The sequence below is a fragment of the Cylas formicarius genome, unplaced genomic scaffold (genome assembly GCF_029955315.1).
Source record: "Cylas formicarius isolate icCylForm1 unplaced genomic scaffold, icCylForm1.1 PGA_scaffold_1__22_contigs__length_36826433, whole genome shotgun sequence".
Lineage (NCBI taxonomy): Eukaryota > Metazoa > Arthropoda > Insecta > Coleoptera > Brentidae > Cylas > Cylas formicarius.
The window spans coordinates 33,237,922-33,249,936 of NW_026844264.1; the positions used below are offsets into that span (position 1 = coordinate 33,237,922).

Genomic DNA, 12,015 nt, shown 5'->3' on the forward strand with positions numbered 1-12,015 from the left:
TGAATTGTTACATGAAATTTGCTCCATGTGCTCAGTGAGGTCACTGCGGAAATAGGCTTCTGACAGTGTCGGTAAACGACAAAACCGACCACAGTTATCTGTGATGAGATATTTTTAATGTCAGATGCGTACGCTGATATGATTAATGAGCGAACTGACTTGAATTAATTGTATTTCAAGAGACACACGACACTAAAAATTTTATATGGGAACAGACATATTCTAAATTTAAAAAAAAAGGAAACAATTATGTGAGTGACTTGTTCCCTCACATTTCAATTACTGTGAGTCCAGACGCCGTATGCAGAGGTTGCAAAGTGTTCGTGTACGTTTTATTATGTGTCTGCTGGTTGCCATCAACCTAACTGGTTTAAAATGGAACGAAGAGCTCTACATTTCATTTATACATATATTTCTAGAAGTGCCATTGATAATGTAAAAGTAAGGTACAGAAACAAAGTAAGGATACAGCAACAGACTGCCTTGTCTCAGAGATCCTCTACACAAATTTTAATGCACGTAAAAAAATATTCAAACATCTGCTTGATGTCGCTTTTTCAAATTCTTTATCTTCATTTCTTTTCTTTTTCTCTCCCGATTTTACATCTTTTTAATAATAAAATCTAAAAAAACAAATATACATGAAAAATGGGACGAAATATTTTCTTTGTGTAACGGGGTGGGGGGGTCTGTCCATCGCAGGTAGCGTTGAAAACAACGCCAAAGGGGTGCAAAAAGTCACTAGTTTTAAGTGACTAGTTCGTTTCAGTTTGGTAGTAGACATGTTGCGTGAAAAATACACGCGTTAAAGATATTTAAACAACTACTCAAAAATATATCACCTTTATTGTTTACAAAATATATTCCTAACAAGTATCATAAAACCCGAATACCGTAAACTAAATGTGTAAGGAATGTTATCCAAACCTGTGCCTGACGTTATTCATATAAATAATCGATTTTATCTTAGAATGTTGGCGCCCAAATAAATCTCGGCAAAGACTAGAACCATCTTTTTCTTTTTTAACAACATACTTAACAATCTCCAGAACAAAAATAACGCAAAGCTTTACTGTCAACTTCCGGGTACAGACCGGAGAATTGTTGACGTCTTATGCAAACGCACGTGGTCTGTGACGAATCCGCCCCCTACCATAAATGTAGCGAAATGTCAAATCCAAACACGATTACATAACCAAGTTTTTCGTGCGAGAAACGAACCCAAAGAAACAACAATAAGAAGAAAATAACCAAGTTATTTAGTTACGCGCGGAATTATCGGAAAGAATTAGTTAATCGAATATTTAAAAGGCGAGGTTTTAATGTTGTTTATCACTTTCGCCGTAATTAAGTGAAAGGTTTCCCTGATTGCCTTCGGTACGGGTATGAGTTTGTAGACGAAGTAGCCACCCAAACCAAGCATCGTCAGGCGGAAGGAGTAGCGCAAAATTCTCGAAATCAGAGTCGGCGGGGGCACGACCATAATCCCCTTTAGGAAATTTTTCTGGCTGTGGGGCCACAGCCTAATGATGCCGGGGGTGTGACCTATCCCGACCACCCCGACAACTTTCAGGGGTTCCGCACCTCCCTCCGGATGTTTGCTGACGGCCGCCTCCTGCAGCGCGTTAGTCAAATAGATATCCCGCTCGTCTAAGAACACTTCTCGAAACGCGGGATACTCGCCTGCCAAATCGGCGAGTAGCTGCTCGAGCATGTCCCGATTTTTACATTTTTCGATTTCCTCGACGCTAGAATTCCATTAGCGGCGATCAAGTGGCGCGCGTGAGGTTAGAGACACTGGTGTTTGCACCGATAAGGTTTTTTGAAAACACCAAAAATTTGTTACAAAATAACGAAATTTGAAGGGGTTATTGGGAGAGTGTTAAAGGCTACGCCTCGAGAACGGAACCTCGTAGCCACCGTCAAAACCATCAAAAACGCGTTTTTAAGATTAAGATAAAAAGAAGGTGAATTTTTAACAAAATCAAAAATTTATGTAAAAATTGATCTAACAGCATTAACTAGGAGATGACCTATCGATGAGTTTTAGAAAGCTTCTTTCAAAAGCCGAACCCAATAGCTGCCGTCTAGCTATCATAAAGAGGTTTTTAAAATTAAGAGAAGCAGAAGATAATTTTTTAAAAACTAGATATGTGAAAAATTATATTCCGCGATAAAATTTTGAAAAAATATTGCCAAAGGTCTTAAAAAACTCCTTTTGAAAGCAGTGCCCACTAGCTATCCCACCATCTAAGCTACCAAACGCGCATTTTTTGATTTAAGGCAAAAAAGATAAATTTTGAAAAAATCAAAAATATATGTAAAAATTGACAGGATATTGTGAAGGAAATACGATTTTAGAATTAAAGAGAAAAATTGATGTTCCATAATAAAATTTAGAAAAAATATTGCGAAGGGTCTTAAAAAAGTTCCTTTGAAAGCCCAGCCCACTCCTGTTATCTAAGATAACAAAAACGCATTTTTTAATTAAGGGAAAAAAAGATAAATAAAAAAAATCAAAAATATACGTAAAAATTGAGAGAACATTGCGAACGGTCTTAGAAAGCTCTTTTCAAAAGCGGAAGTTAATAGTAGCCGCTTAGCTACCATAAATACATTTTTAGAGTTAAGACGAATTTTAAAAAAATTTTAAATATACATAAAAATTGATGTTCTGTGATAAAATTTTGAGGGAACATTGCAAAGAGTGTTAGAAAACTCAATTTGAAAGCGGAGCCTAATAGCTTCCATCTAACAAATCATAAACATATTTTTTGAATTAAGAAAAGAGAGAAAGTGGCTGGGCGTCTTTTAAAGCTCTCATAAACGCGTTTTTAGAAATTAAGAGAAAGAGAAAAAGAATTTTTCAAAAATATAGTAAAAATTGATGTTCCACAAAAAAATTTTGAGGCGCCGGATCGTTTTAGAAAACTCCTTTCAAAAGCTCCCTTTTCTTTTAAAATTGAAAGTAAACAATTTATTTTTAATAAAAAATATATGTAAAAAAAGATTTCACAGATATTTTTCTTAAGAGAGTAGAAAGGCGTTTGCTACATATTTAAAACACTTTTTGTTTTCCCAGAAAAAAGTCAAAAACGGATAGTAGTATGACTTTATTTAATAAATATACTGATAAATAAATTAATTGAACTGCTGCTAATATGCTTGACCTTTGCCTCAAAAATAATTGCCATAAACATTCAGGGTGATAAATTTTATTTTTTCTTTCCATAATAATAATCCTTAATTGCACTTATCTTTAACAATTTTTTAAATGTCCTCCTCCAAATTTTATAACACCAGTTTTTACATTTATTTTTTTTTTTATTTGAATTCACTCTTTCTCTGAATTCTACATGGGTGCAATGTCCCTAATTCATCCCTAACCTCACACACATTATAAAATAATGGGAAAAACCTTACCTTATGGGGTCTTTCGACGTCAGCAGGTGCCAGGCAAGCTTAAAAGTCTGAAACCAACTCAATCTTGCTAAAGCCCTGCGGATCGTTATGCTAATAGGCCTATCTCCCAAACGGATAATGCAATGGGGTAGTTTGGACGCCTACAATAGTGTTTAGCAATTATTCCTATGTACCTTTGCCACGTCTACCTTTACTTCTCTGTACGCGACCCGAAACTCGCCCCCGGGAGCCATGCCAATCTCTTTTGTAATGTGACTACTCATGTTAAGAAGAAGAATGTACATGAGGCCGTTATATATGCCGTTGGACTTGATGGTGGACACAATTTTTTGCATGTCCATTTTTTTCGCCTCTTCCAATATCGTTTTCTCGTCCAGTTCGAGAATGTTCGTTCGCGATCGGCAGAGCTCTAACACGACACAGTGGGGCTGGACGTGCCTGATCACCTAAAAACCACGGTAGTGTATATCTAACCCCATGTCTATCCTTTCACAAACTTTCTCGACATCGTCTTGCGATTCTTTGCTAAAATGGGCGGTGCCTATAAGATAGAGCTTGGTCCCCGTAGCTTCGTGTTTCAGTAGCGTAACTGTGCTGGGCAAGTTACTGTCGAAATCATCTTCCAGCTTGCTACCGCTGCCGGACGATTCCGCGTCGTAATCGCCTAAAATTTCGATGGGGTCGCTCTTGTCCGAGCTACTTTCGGAGTCTATCTTCACGGTACTTTCGGAAAGTTCTAAAATTATGTCGAAATTAAAGCGAAACTGCAGGCGAACCTTTTAACCAACCGAAGTTTGTTAAAGAATGGTCCATTTCGATTGTAAGAGCCAACGGACGACTTGAATCTGTTGCAAAACAATAATATAAATTTTAATAATTATTATAAAAAAAAAATACTACGAACGAAAATAAACTCTGGTGCGGTCGTATCTAACTTTGTATGGGATACAAAGAAAAGAAGAAGAAACCAACTCGGATCTTTAAAGTACCTTGGATTCTGTCGGTGTCATTGTACATGGCGGTTTAACATCCGTTCGCTCCTGACAGAATCCGTTGTAATCGTCCAAATTTTTGATATTGGCTTCCAAAGTGGAGTGTTTTTTTTTTACCGAGTGTTTTGTGATTGTTTTAAAGTTAGAATCGTTGTCGGCCCCGCTGTTTTTTCTCGTCCACGCCGGTATAGAGGCCGCATTGGCCTGGATGGTCCGGCGGGTAGCGGGGCAGGCCTTTTTTTGTAATCGGTTTAAGATTTTTGAGAGAAGTTAATCGTTTTTGTATATGTTAATCAACCTGGCTGATGATGGATTGGCCCAGACCCTTCTTTTAGGAATGCATTCTTCAGAATTTTTGTATTCAGCTGGCCGAATGACCTATTGTGGTTGTGGCTATTATAAGTAAATCCTATTCATCCAATCCGTTCCACGACCACAGATGCGCGACAATCTGTTTTGCAAGACGGACTGGCAGCAATTGAAAAACGAATTAATGAATTTGTTTCCTATATAACCATAGACAGGAAACAACCGTATAACAAATGATATTTCGTTGGCTTTAGCTTCGAAACGGAATCTGAAATGCACGGAATGTTCATAGGTCATAGACACCCAAATTGTGAGTTGACGCAACCACGTTTTTTTTATTGTAAATTCATCCTATGTTGCCAAATATTAAATTATAATTTTTTAGATCGTGTTTCGTCTTTCCATTCATTTTCTTTTGAATTTCCCCAGTTTATAATTTTGGGAATTTCTGCTTATATATAGTCTGGTGTAGTATGGTGTACGTAAAATAAACACATTTTTTTGGCATATAATATAGCTGTTACTTATACATTGTTACAATAATAAAATAAAACACTACCACTAAAAACCCGTTAACACCTTTGAAAATTTGATTTCATTTTTGAACCATTCCGTTCCGTTCGAATCATGTAAATTGAAATCGTTGCGAGTTTTTTTGGATTTATTTGTATAATGCGAATAATTATGACATTTAAAACGGTCCTACCGTTCAATTATTCTGTGGAGTAAAGCTAACGGGAGACGACATTTATCTATGGCGATCAAAATCCTTGTTTAGAAAGATGGCAGACAATAAATTGTACGATCTTTTAGGAGTATCGAGATCAGCTTCGGATAACGAGATAAAAAAGGTAATCGCGGTTTTTTTTTTCGTTTTCACGGCCACGTTTAGGATTTCGCTCGCTCTGAAAGCTGCATGTTTATTGCGTCATATTTTCGAACTTCGACAATGAAATGTGACTAATTGTTTCCAGCAATACAGGAAATTGGCGAAAGAATTCCACCCGGACAAGAACCCGCAGGCCGGCGACAAATTCAAGGAAATCAGCTATGCGTACGAAGTGCTCTCCGATCCGAAGAAAAGGTCGCTGTACGACAAGGTGGGCCTCAAGGGCATGCAGGAGGGCGCCCAAGAGGGCGGCGACGACTTTTTCTCACACTTGTTCGGCGGCGGTTGGTCCGGGATGGGACCGCACAGGAAACACAGGGGCGAGGACACTGTCCACCCTTTGAAGGTAACCCTGGAGGATCTGTACAATGGCAAGACCTCGAAGCTCCAACTCAGCAAAAACGTCATCTGCGTCACTTGCGGCGGAAAGGGTACCAAAAACGGACAACCCACCGAGAAGTGTCACTCGTGTAATGGCTGCGGAATCAAGGTTAGAACTTTTCTTTCACTGAATTTTTCGGACAGTTCACGTTCGCTTCTGTGTTTAATTTTGCCAGTTATAATGTTGTCATAGAAAAAAAATACGTTAAATTATTTATGAAGGGAATAGGAGTGTAAGATTCAACATATTCTTTTGGGCAATTAGAAGTGGTGACGTTTCGCAGGTAACCTACCGCAGCCTCGGGCCGGGCATGGCCCAACAGATCCAGTCGCAGTGCGGCGAGTGTCGGGGCGAGGGCGAGGTCATCAAGGAAAAGGATCGGTGCCCGGGGTGCCACGGCAAAAAGGTGTGCAATGAGACGAAGATCCTCGAGGTGCATGTCGACAAGGGTATGCGGGACAGCCAAAAGATCTACTTCAGGGGCGAAGGCGACCAGCAGCCAGACGTGAGGGCGGGCGACGTCGTCATCGTCCTGCAGCAGAAGCCCCACGAGAGGTAATAATGTCCTTTAGTTTTCTGTTCAACCAAAAGTAAAAAAGATATGTATACAGGTCGTTATTGAACTGACCTCTCATAATCTACATTGTGAATTTGGGGTACAGCCTGATGTCAAATGAATATTTTCTTTTCTCGAAATCGGGAATTTTTTCATATTTTTAGGGAAGTTTGTGATGTAAGGAAAGGGCTCCAATCCAGTATTGATTGAAATTTTTCGTATCCAATGTGGTAAAGACTTGGCTCTTCTATATGAAACTTTTGGTACTGCCTTTCTGGCTACACCAGGCCGCGACCATTACAAGGAATATTTTTACAGTACATCCCCCGATTAAGGGATTCATCCTGTAAATTCTGTTATTTAATTTAAATAACATCCCAATCACTAAAGGTTTTCGAGTTTATGTAGAGAGTGAAATTTAAATGTTTTTTAGACTAACAGTTTTCGAGACAATATTTTTCACGTGGGTTTCAAAATGTCGCCATTTTTTTGCTATAAATTAATGTGCCACACCATGCATTTTGGACTAAAAACTAACCCTTAAAAAGTATTAACCTGCCACGTTCACAAGCGAAAACAGTTCTCACCCATTTTAAAAAAATATTTTTTTCAATTACAGGTAAATTATATTAAGAAATCATAAATAGGAACCTTGTAACGAAAATAGTTGCATCATGGAAATAAGCGCTTATGTTTTTGTAACTGGTATCTCCAAAAAACCCAATTTCGGTTGCAATGTTGTATTTTTTATTTATTTATTTATTTGTTTAATCAAATTCACAACCATATTGGCACCGAAAAAGATATATATGTTTCGTCGAAAAAGATCTATAAATAAGTTTAGTACAGAAATAATACATAGCAAAACAAAATATAAAAATTTAAAAATATAAAACACCTCCAAGGAGAATATTTTAATAACTCACGAGTTATATATTCAGTGGACTATTATTTACATCATTGTGCCCTGTGATATACCCGTTTTACCTACACGCTACTTTTAGAGTCACTTTATGCGAGGATAGGCGGAATAACCAGCGCACCCTATATATTTGTGAAAATCGCCAAAAATAGCATTACAGCATTGGATCTTTGAAATCTTTCCATTAAACAATTATCTTATCGCTGATTGCAAATACGGTTTTTAATTTGTTTGAAATACTTAACGACCCACCGGGTCCCACAGTTTCAATAGGTCTACATTACTCTAAATTTCAACTCGATCGTTTGAAATTTGGAACATGTACTTTGTTTTATAAAAATGTTCAGAAAACGAAAAATAAATATGGCGGACGAGTTTGAAAATTTGAACCGCCTAGTTTAAACCGTTCGGTAGTTATTTCCGTTTTTATGCTGCGTCTACAGAAAACAGACATAAAAAACTGTGTGTTCTCTGTAGACGCGGCATTCGAACAGTTTGACCTACGACCTTCACATTTGGTTCCTTTTAAGCAGTCCACGAGACAAATAAGCCAATAAAAAAAGGACGGATCGAACCCCCTAGGTCGATGTATATATTTTTTAATTGTCGGTTGTTCTTTCGGACATCGTTAGAAGTGTCCGAAATTTGAAGCTATCGACTTGAAATTTATAGTCGGGAGTGTTTTGAAAAAATTAAAAACCGCACTTGCGGTGGTCCAAGAAAATAACTCGAAAACGGTTGTTACGATTGCAGTGTGGAGTTAATACGTATATAATAAAAGGGAACATAATCTCTTTATTTCTTAAATTTAGATAGGTTAAAATCTAAGGATTTTACAACTTTACTCTGTCGAATAGAACCCCTATCTGAGGTTACAAAAATACTCCCTATAAAAGAAAAGAACTGACTCTTTTCGTCAAATTCAAACCTAGATCGTTCTCATCACTGAAGAACTGCTTCTTCCCTGCATAATCAGATTGGAACCGCTCATCTGCTAATATCATCTGCAAATAATGATCATTTGTCCAATACATGGACTATTTTTAATGTCATTGTGAATTGAACTTTGACACTCGGCCTTCTGGTCGTTTAAATTCTCAAACGTCGAGACTTTTTGCGCGATTAACGCGTCGCCCGGTATAGGTTCGAGCGGAATGGCAACAACCTATACGTGAAGCACACGATCTCGCTGACGGACGCGTTGTGCGGCTTCAATTTTGTCATCACGCACCTCGACAAGCGCAAGCTGCTCATACGTCATCCCGCCGGCGAGGTGATCAAACCCGGTGACGTCAAGACAGTCGCGGGGGAGGGAATGCCGATCCATAAGAACCCCTTCGAGAAGGGGAACCTCTACGTTACGTTCAACGTCAAGTTTCCCGAGAAGCACTTCGCCCCCGAACCCGTACTCAGAAAATTGGAAGCGCTGTTGCCGGCTCGACCCGTTTTTACTATGCCCGAGGGAGAACACGTGGAGGAGGCGGACTTGGTCGACTATGATCCCAACGAGCGGGATCACCACGGCCGCCATAGGGGCGAGGCGTATGCGAGCGACGACGACGAACACGCGGGCATGCAGGGCATGCAGTGCGTTCACCAGTAGGGTGGCGGGGCGCCGAAGGAGGAGCCTTCTTTCTAAACGAGGATGGGACGATCCCCGTCAACGCTGAGTGTACGTTTTCTTTTTTCTAGTTTTTAATCCTTGGAAATGTGTAAAAAATAAAATACGTTGGAAAATTGAGCGTTTTGCATTCGGGGAGGGGGGCAGAGGTTCCTTGTCGAATGTCATATTTGAGAGGGAGACGAAAATTTTAGTCTTTGGCACCGCCTAATCCGTCAATTGAATCATCGTGTTGCATTTTTCCGTTTTTTGCGAATGACGCGAAATGCGTCACATATACGGTTTTTATTTTTTTTAAATGCTGACGGACCCACAGGCTCTCCAGTTTCAATAGGTTCCGTCGAGGAGTCGCACTCTATAAGCGTGCCAAATTTCAAGCCGATCTAAACTGTAGAATCGAAAAGCCAGTTATTAAAAAACAATGAAAATTCTCTTCTGTTACTTCGGCAAAATTCTTAAATGCGGGAGATCCGTTATTTGTTCTATTATATACAGGGTTTTTCAACTATATACAAAAATTTCGGGAGTCAATAATTAGTAAATCAAAAATCAGGAAAAATATGATTATCGGCTTAAATAGTACCTTACAGTTCCCAAGCTGCCCGAGATATTTGAAAAAATCGATGTGAAAATCGGTACTTCTCGACGCTGTAACATCATTTACTCTTACGTACTGTATGGAAAATAATTGATCGAAAACCATTCATGGACCAGGAAACAACAGGTCAACCTTTACTTTGGCCGCATTGTCGAATGTCAATCGCTTCCCTTGATAATTGACACTTAGTTTCGCTACTCGTGGATAGATGGCAGTAAAGTTTCGATTTTTTCGTTATGGCGTCATACGTTACTGTTTCCGGCGCTTATCTGTTCTAAAATCTTTTGGAATCGTCCAACATCAAATAATTTAGTAGTTTGAGAAAATGTAACGTAAAAAGATATCAAGATGCAATTTTCGCAGTTTTTAAAATTTTAGAAAAACCTTATTTAGCTTTTCGTTTTATTAATCTTCAAATAGAGCGAGATTGATTGGAGAGCAACTCGTTTTTATTACATTCTTTTGTAATTTTTCGCTATCCTTTGCCTATTTTTGTAATCGGTGTTTAAAACAATCCGAATAAGAAAATGGAAGTAAAATAAAACAGTTGACTCTAAAAAAATACAGCGTAGGGTCCGCTTTAATAAAAAAGTAAAATGTTTGGGAAAACCTACGTGGCTTTTAGTATGTCTCTTTCTACAGAAACTGCAAAGACGACCTTAGCGTTATGTGCTAAACTGCCTGACGCATGCCTATTGTTTCCTTCTGATGACACGCAGACGTGGAAACACACTGTGATCGGTCGTGGTGAGCAAATTAAGCACACTCGTTCAATAACCCGATTATTAAACGTAGCGAGTAAAATTAAATTAAAGAGGCAGAGACCAGGGTGAATTGTTTCTGCCACAACGCGGTTGTAATGGCCGAATGAGCCTAGTGGTTGACGCTAAGAAAAGAAAAGAAGAAGAAGCGCTTAATACGCGTGCTTGACGAACAAATACTCCGCCCCGTCAGGTAGTTCATTTAGATTATAAATAATTCGGGAAAACTTTAATATTCCGTAATCGCCCAACAACGGGATTTTGTCGGGAAGATTTCGCATCGTTGCCGATTCGTCGCGGCGGCGAAACGTGACGACGTCGCATGGACACCAATTCGTAGCGATAACAATAATTAAAACGTACTTGACGAAATAGAGTGCGACGTGCAATAAAACGCAGCTCTTCGGCGTAAGAAAAATTCGAGGACCTTGACTATTGACAAACAAACAGCTTAACGTTCAATATAAGCGATAAGATACCGCGGGCTGTCGAATCGATTTAGACAAAGAGAGAGAAAAAGCGGTGCCGTTCCTAAGGCCAATATTTGTTATCGGAAAGGATTAAAATTACTTGGAGAAAAAAAGCCGAGGCGACGACGTTCGCGAAGCAGGAAAACCTGAGTATTTGTTAACATTTTGAAAACGGTACGCGTTATCTTATCTCTAGTTCAATATTACAAGAAGTGGCGATGGTACAGATTACGAAAACTTTATTTTCGTGTGTGTTTGTGTGGATTTCTTACGTCCGCTTGTTTGCCGGCAATAAAGACCGCGTGAGGTGGCGTAAGATCGGCAAATATTTGCGACGCCTCGAAGGAAATCGGTGTTAAACGCCGCGTAATACAAGAAAGTCTAAAGGTTTGGGGCTCGGTCCTTGCCAATTCGTCGACGGGCTTGTTTTGCGACCCTTTTAATATCGCGTAGCAGGCAAAAACCGGGTTTCAAGTGCGATTTTACACTGGAACACGCTACTTTTTACAAAACTTCTGAATTCGTCCTGCGTCGGTTTTTGTTGAGTCCAACTTGCTATCATCCTGTTGGCTTCTTCACAGCTTGATTGCAACTATCTCGCATTTTGCTCTGTACCTGCTTATATATTGTTGGAGGGGGCTAAATGGCCGACATAAACACCGTCTCGGTTAAGATTGTTCGGTTGCTTATAAATTTCTATAGACTCTCGGATTTTTAGTTGGTACAAGAATTGATTACATGTAAGAATTTTGGTTATATTGAATAAAAATTTTTATCCGATTTCTTGATTGTGTTCGGCAATTGCTGATGAGTTTATTTGTCTTAGTCTTAAGGCATGTTCTTTAAGCCTAGCTGATATTTTTCGTCCCGTCTCTCCAACGTGTTTTTCGCCGCATATGCTTGGAATACTGTAAACTCCTGGCATCTCAAGTGGAATTTTGTCTTTGACGGATCAAATTGGAAATCTGCTTGTGATATTATAATACTTTAGAACTGTTGATATGTGGTCAGTGAAGTTTTGAATGTTAGGAAGCACAACAGTAATGTAATTTTTGACGTTTTTGGTAGATAAAAATAAGGCGTTTTCCACTC

The 12,015-nt window shown here is 39.0% G+C and overlaps 2 protein-coding genes across 3 annotated transcripts; one reads left to right on the forward strand and one right to left on the reverse strand.

Moving 5' to 3' along the window:
• Positions 1–815: 815 nt before the first annotated feature.
• On the reverse strand, positions 816–4,362 carry LOC132697269 (traB domain-containing protein). Of its 2 annotated transcripts, XM_060662625.1 has the most exons (6): positions 4,328–4,362; positions 4,212–4,268; positions 3,921–4,159; positions 3,618–3,869; positions 3,424–3,563; positions 816–1,748 (listed from the first exon to the last, which is right to left on the reverse strand). In XM_060662625.1, exons 2-6 carry the CDS (start codon positions 4,234–4,236, stop codon positions 1,289–1,291), a joined length of 1,116 nt encoding a protein of 371 aa, XP_060518608.1. In that variant the 5' UTR covers positions 4,237–4,268; positions 4,328–4,362; the 3' UTR covers positions 816–1,288. The 2 variants fall into 2 exon arrangements, with proteins under 2 accessions (XP_060518608.1, XP_060518607.1); XM_060662624.1 differs by having other exon boundaries at positions 4,212–4,362.
• A 1,091-nt stretch (positions 4,363–5,453) lies between these two features.
• Positions 5,454–9,210, forward strand: LOC132697062 (dnaJ homolog subfamily A member 2-like). The gene is made up of 4 exons (XM_060662322.1): positions 5,454–5,575; positions 5,699–6,103; positions 6,279–6,550; positions 8,617–9,210. Exons 1-4 carry the CDS (start codon positions 5,507–5,509, stop codon positions 9,074–9,076), a joined length of 1,206 nt encoding a protein of 401 aa, XP_060518305.1. The 5' UTR covers positions 5,454–5,506; the 3' UTR covers positions 9,077–9,210.
• Positions 9,211–12,015: the final 2,805 nt, after the last annotated feature.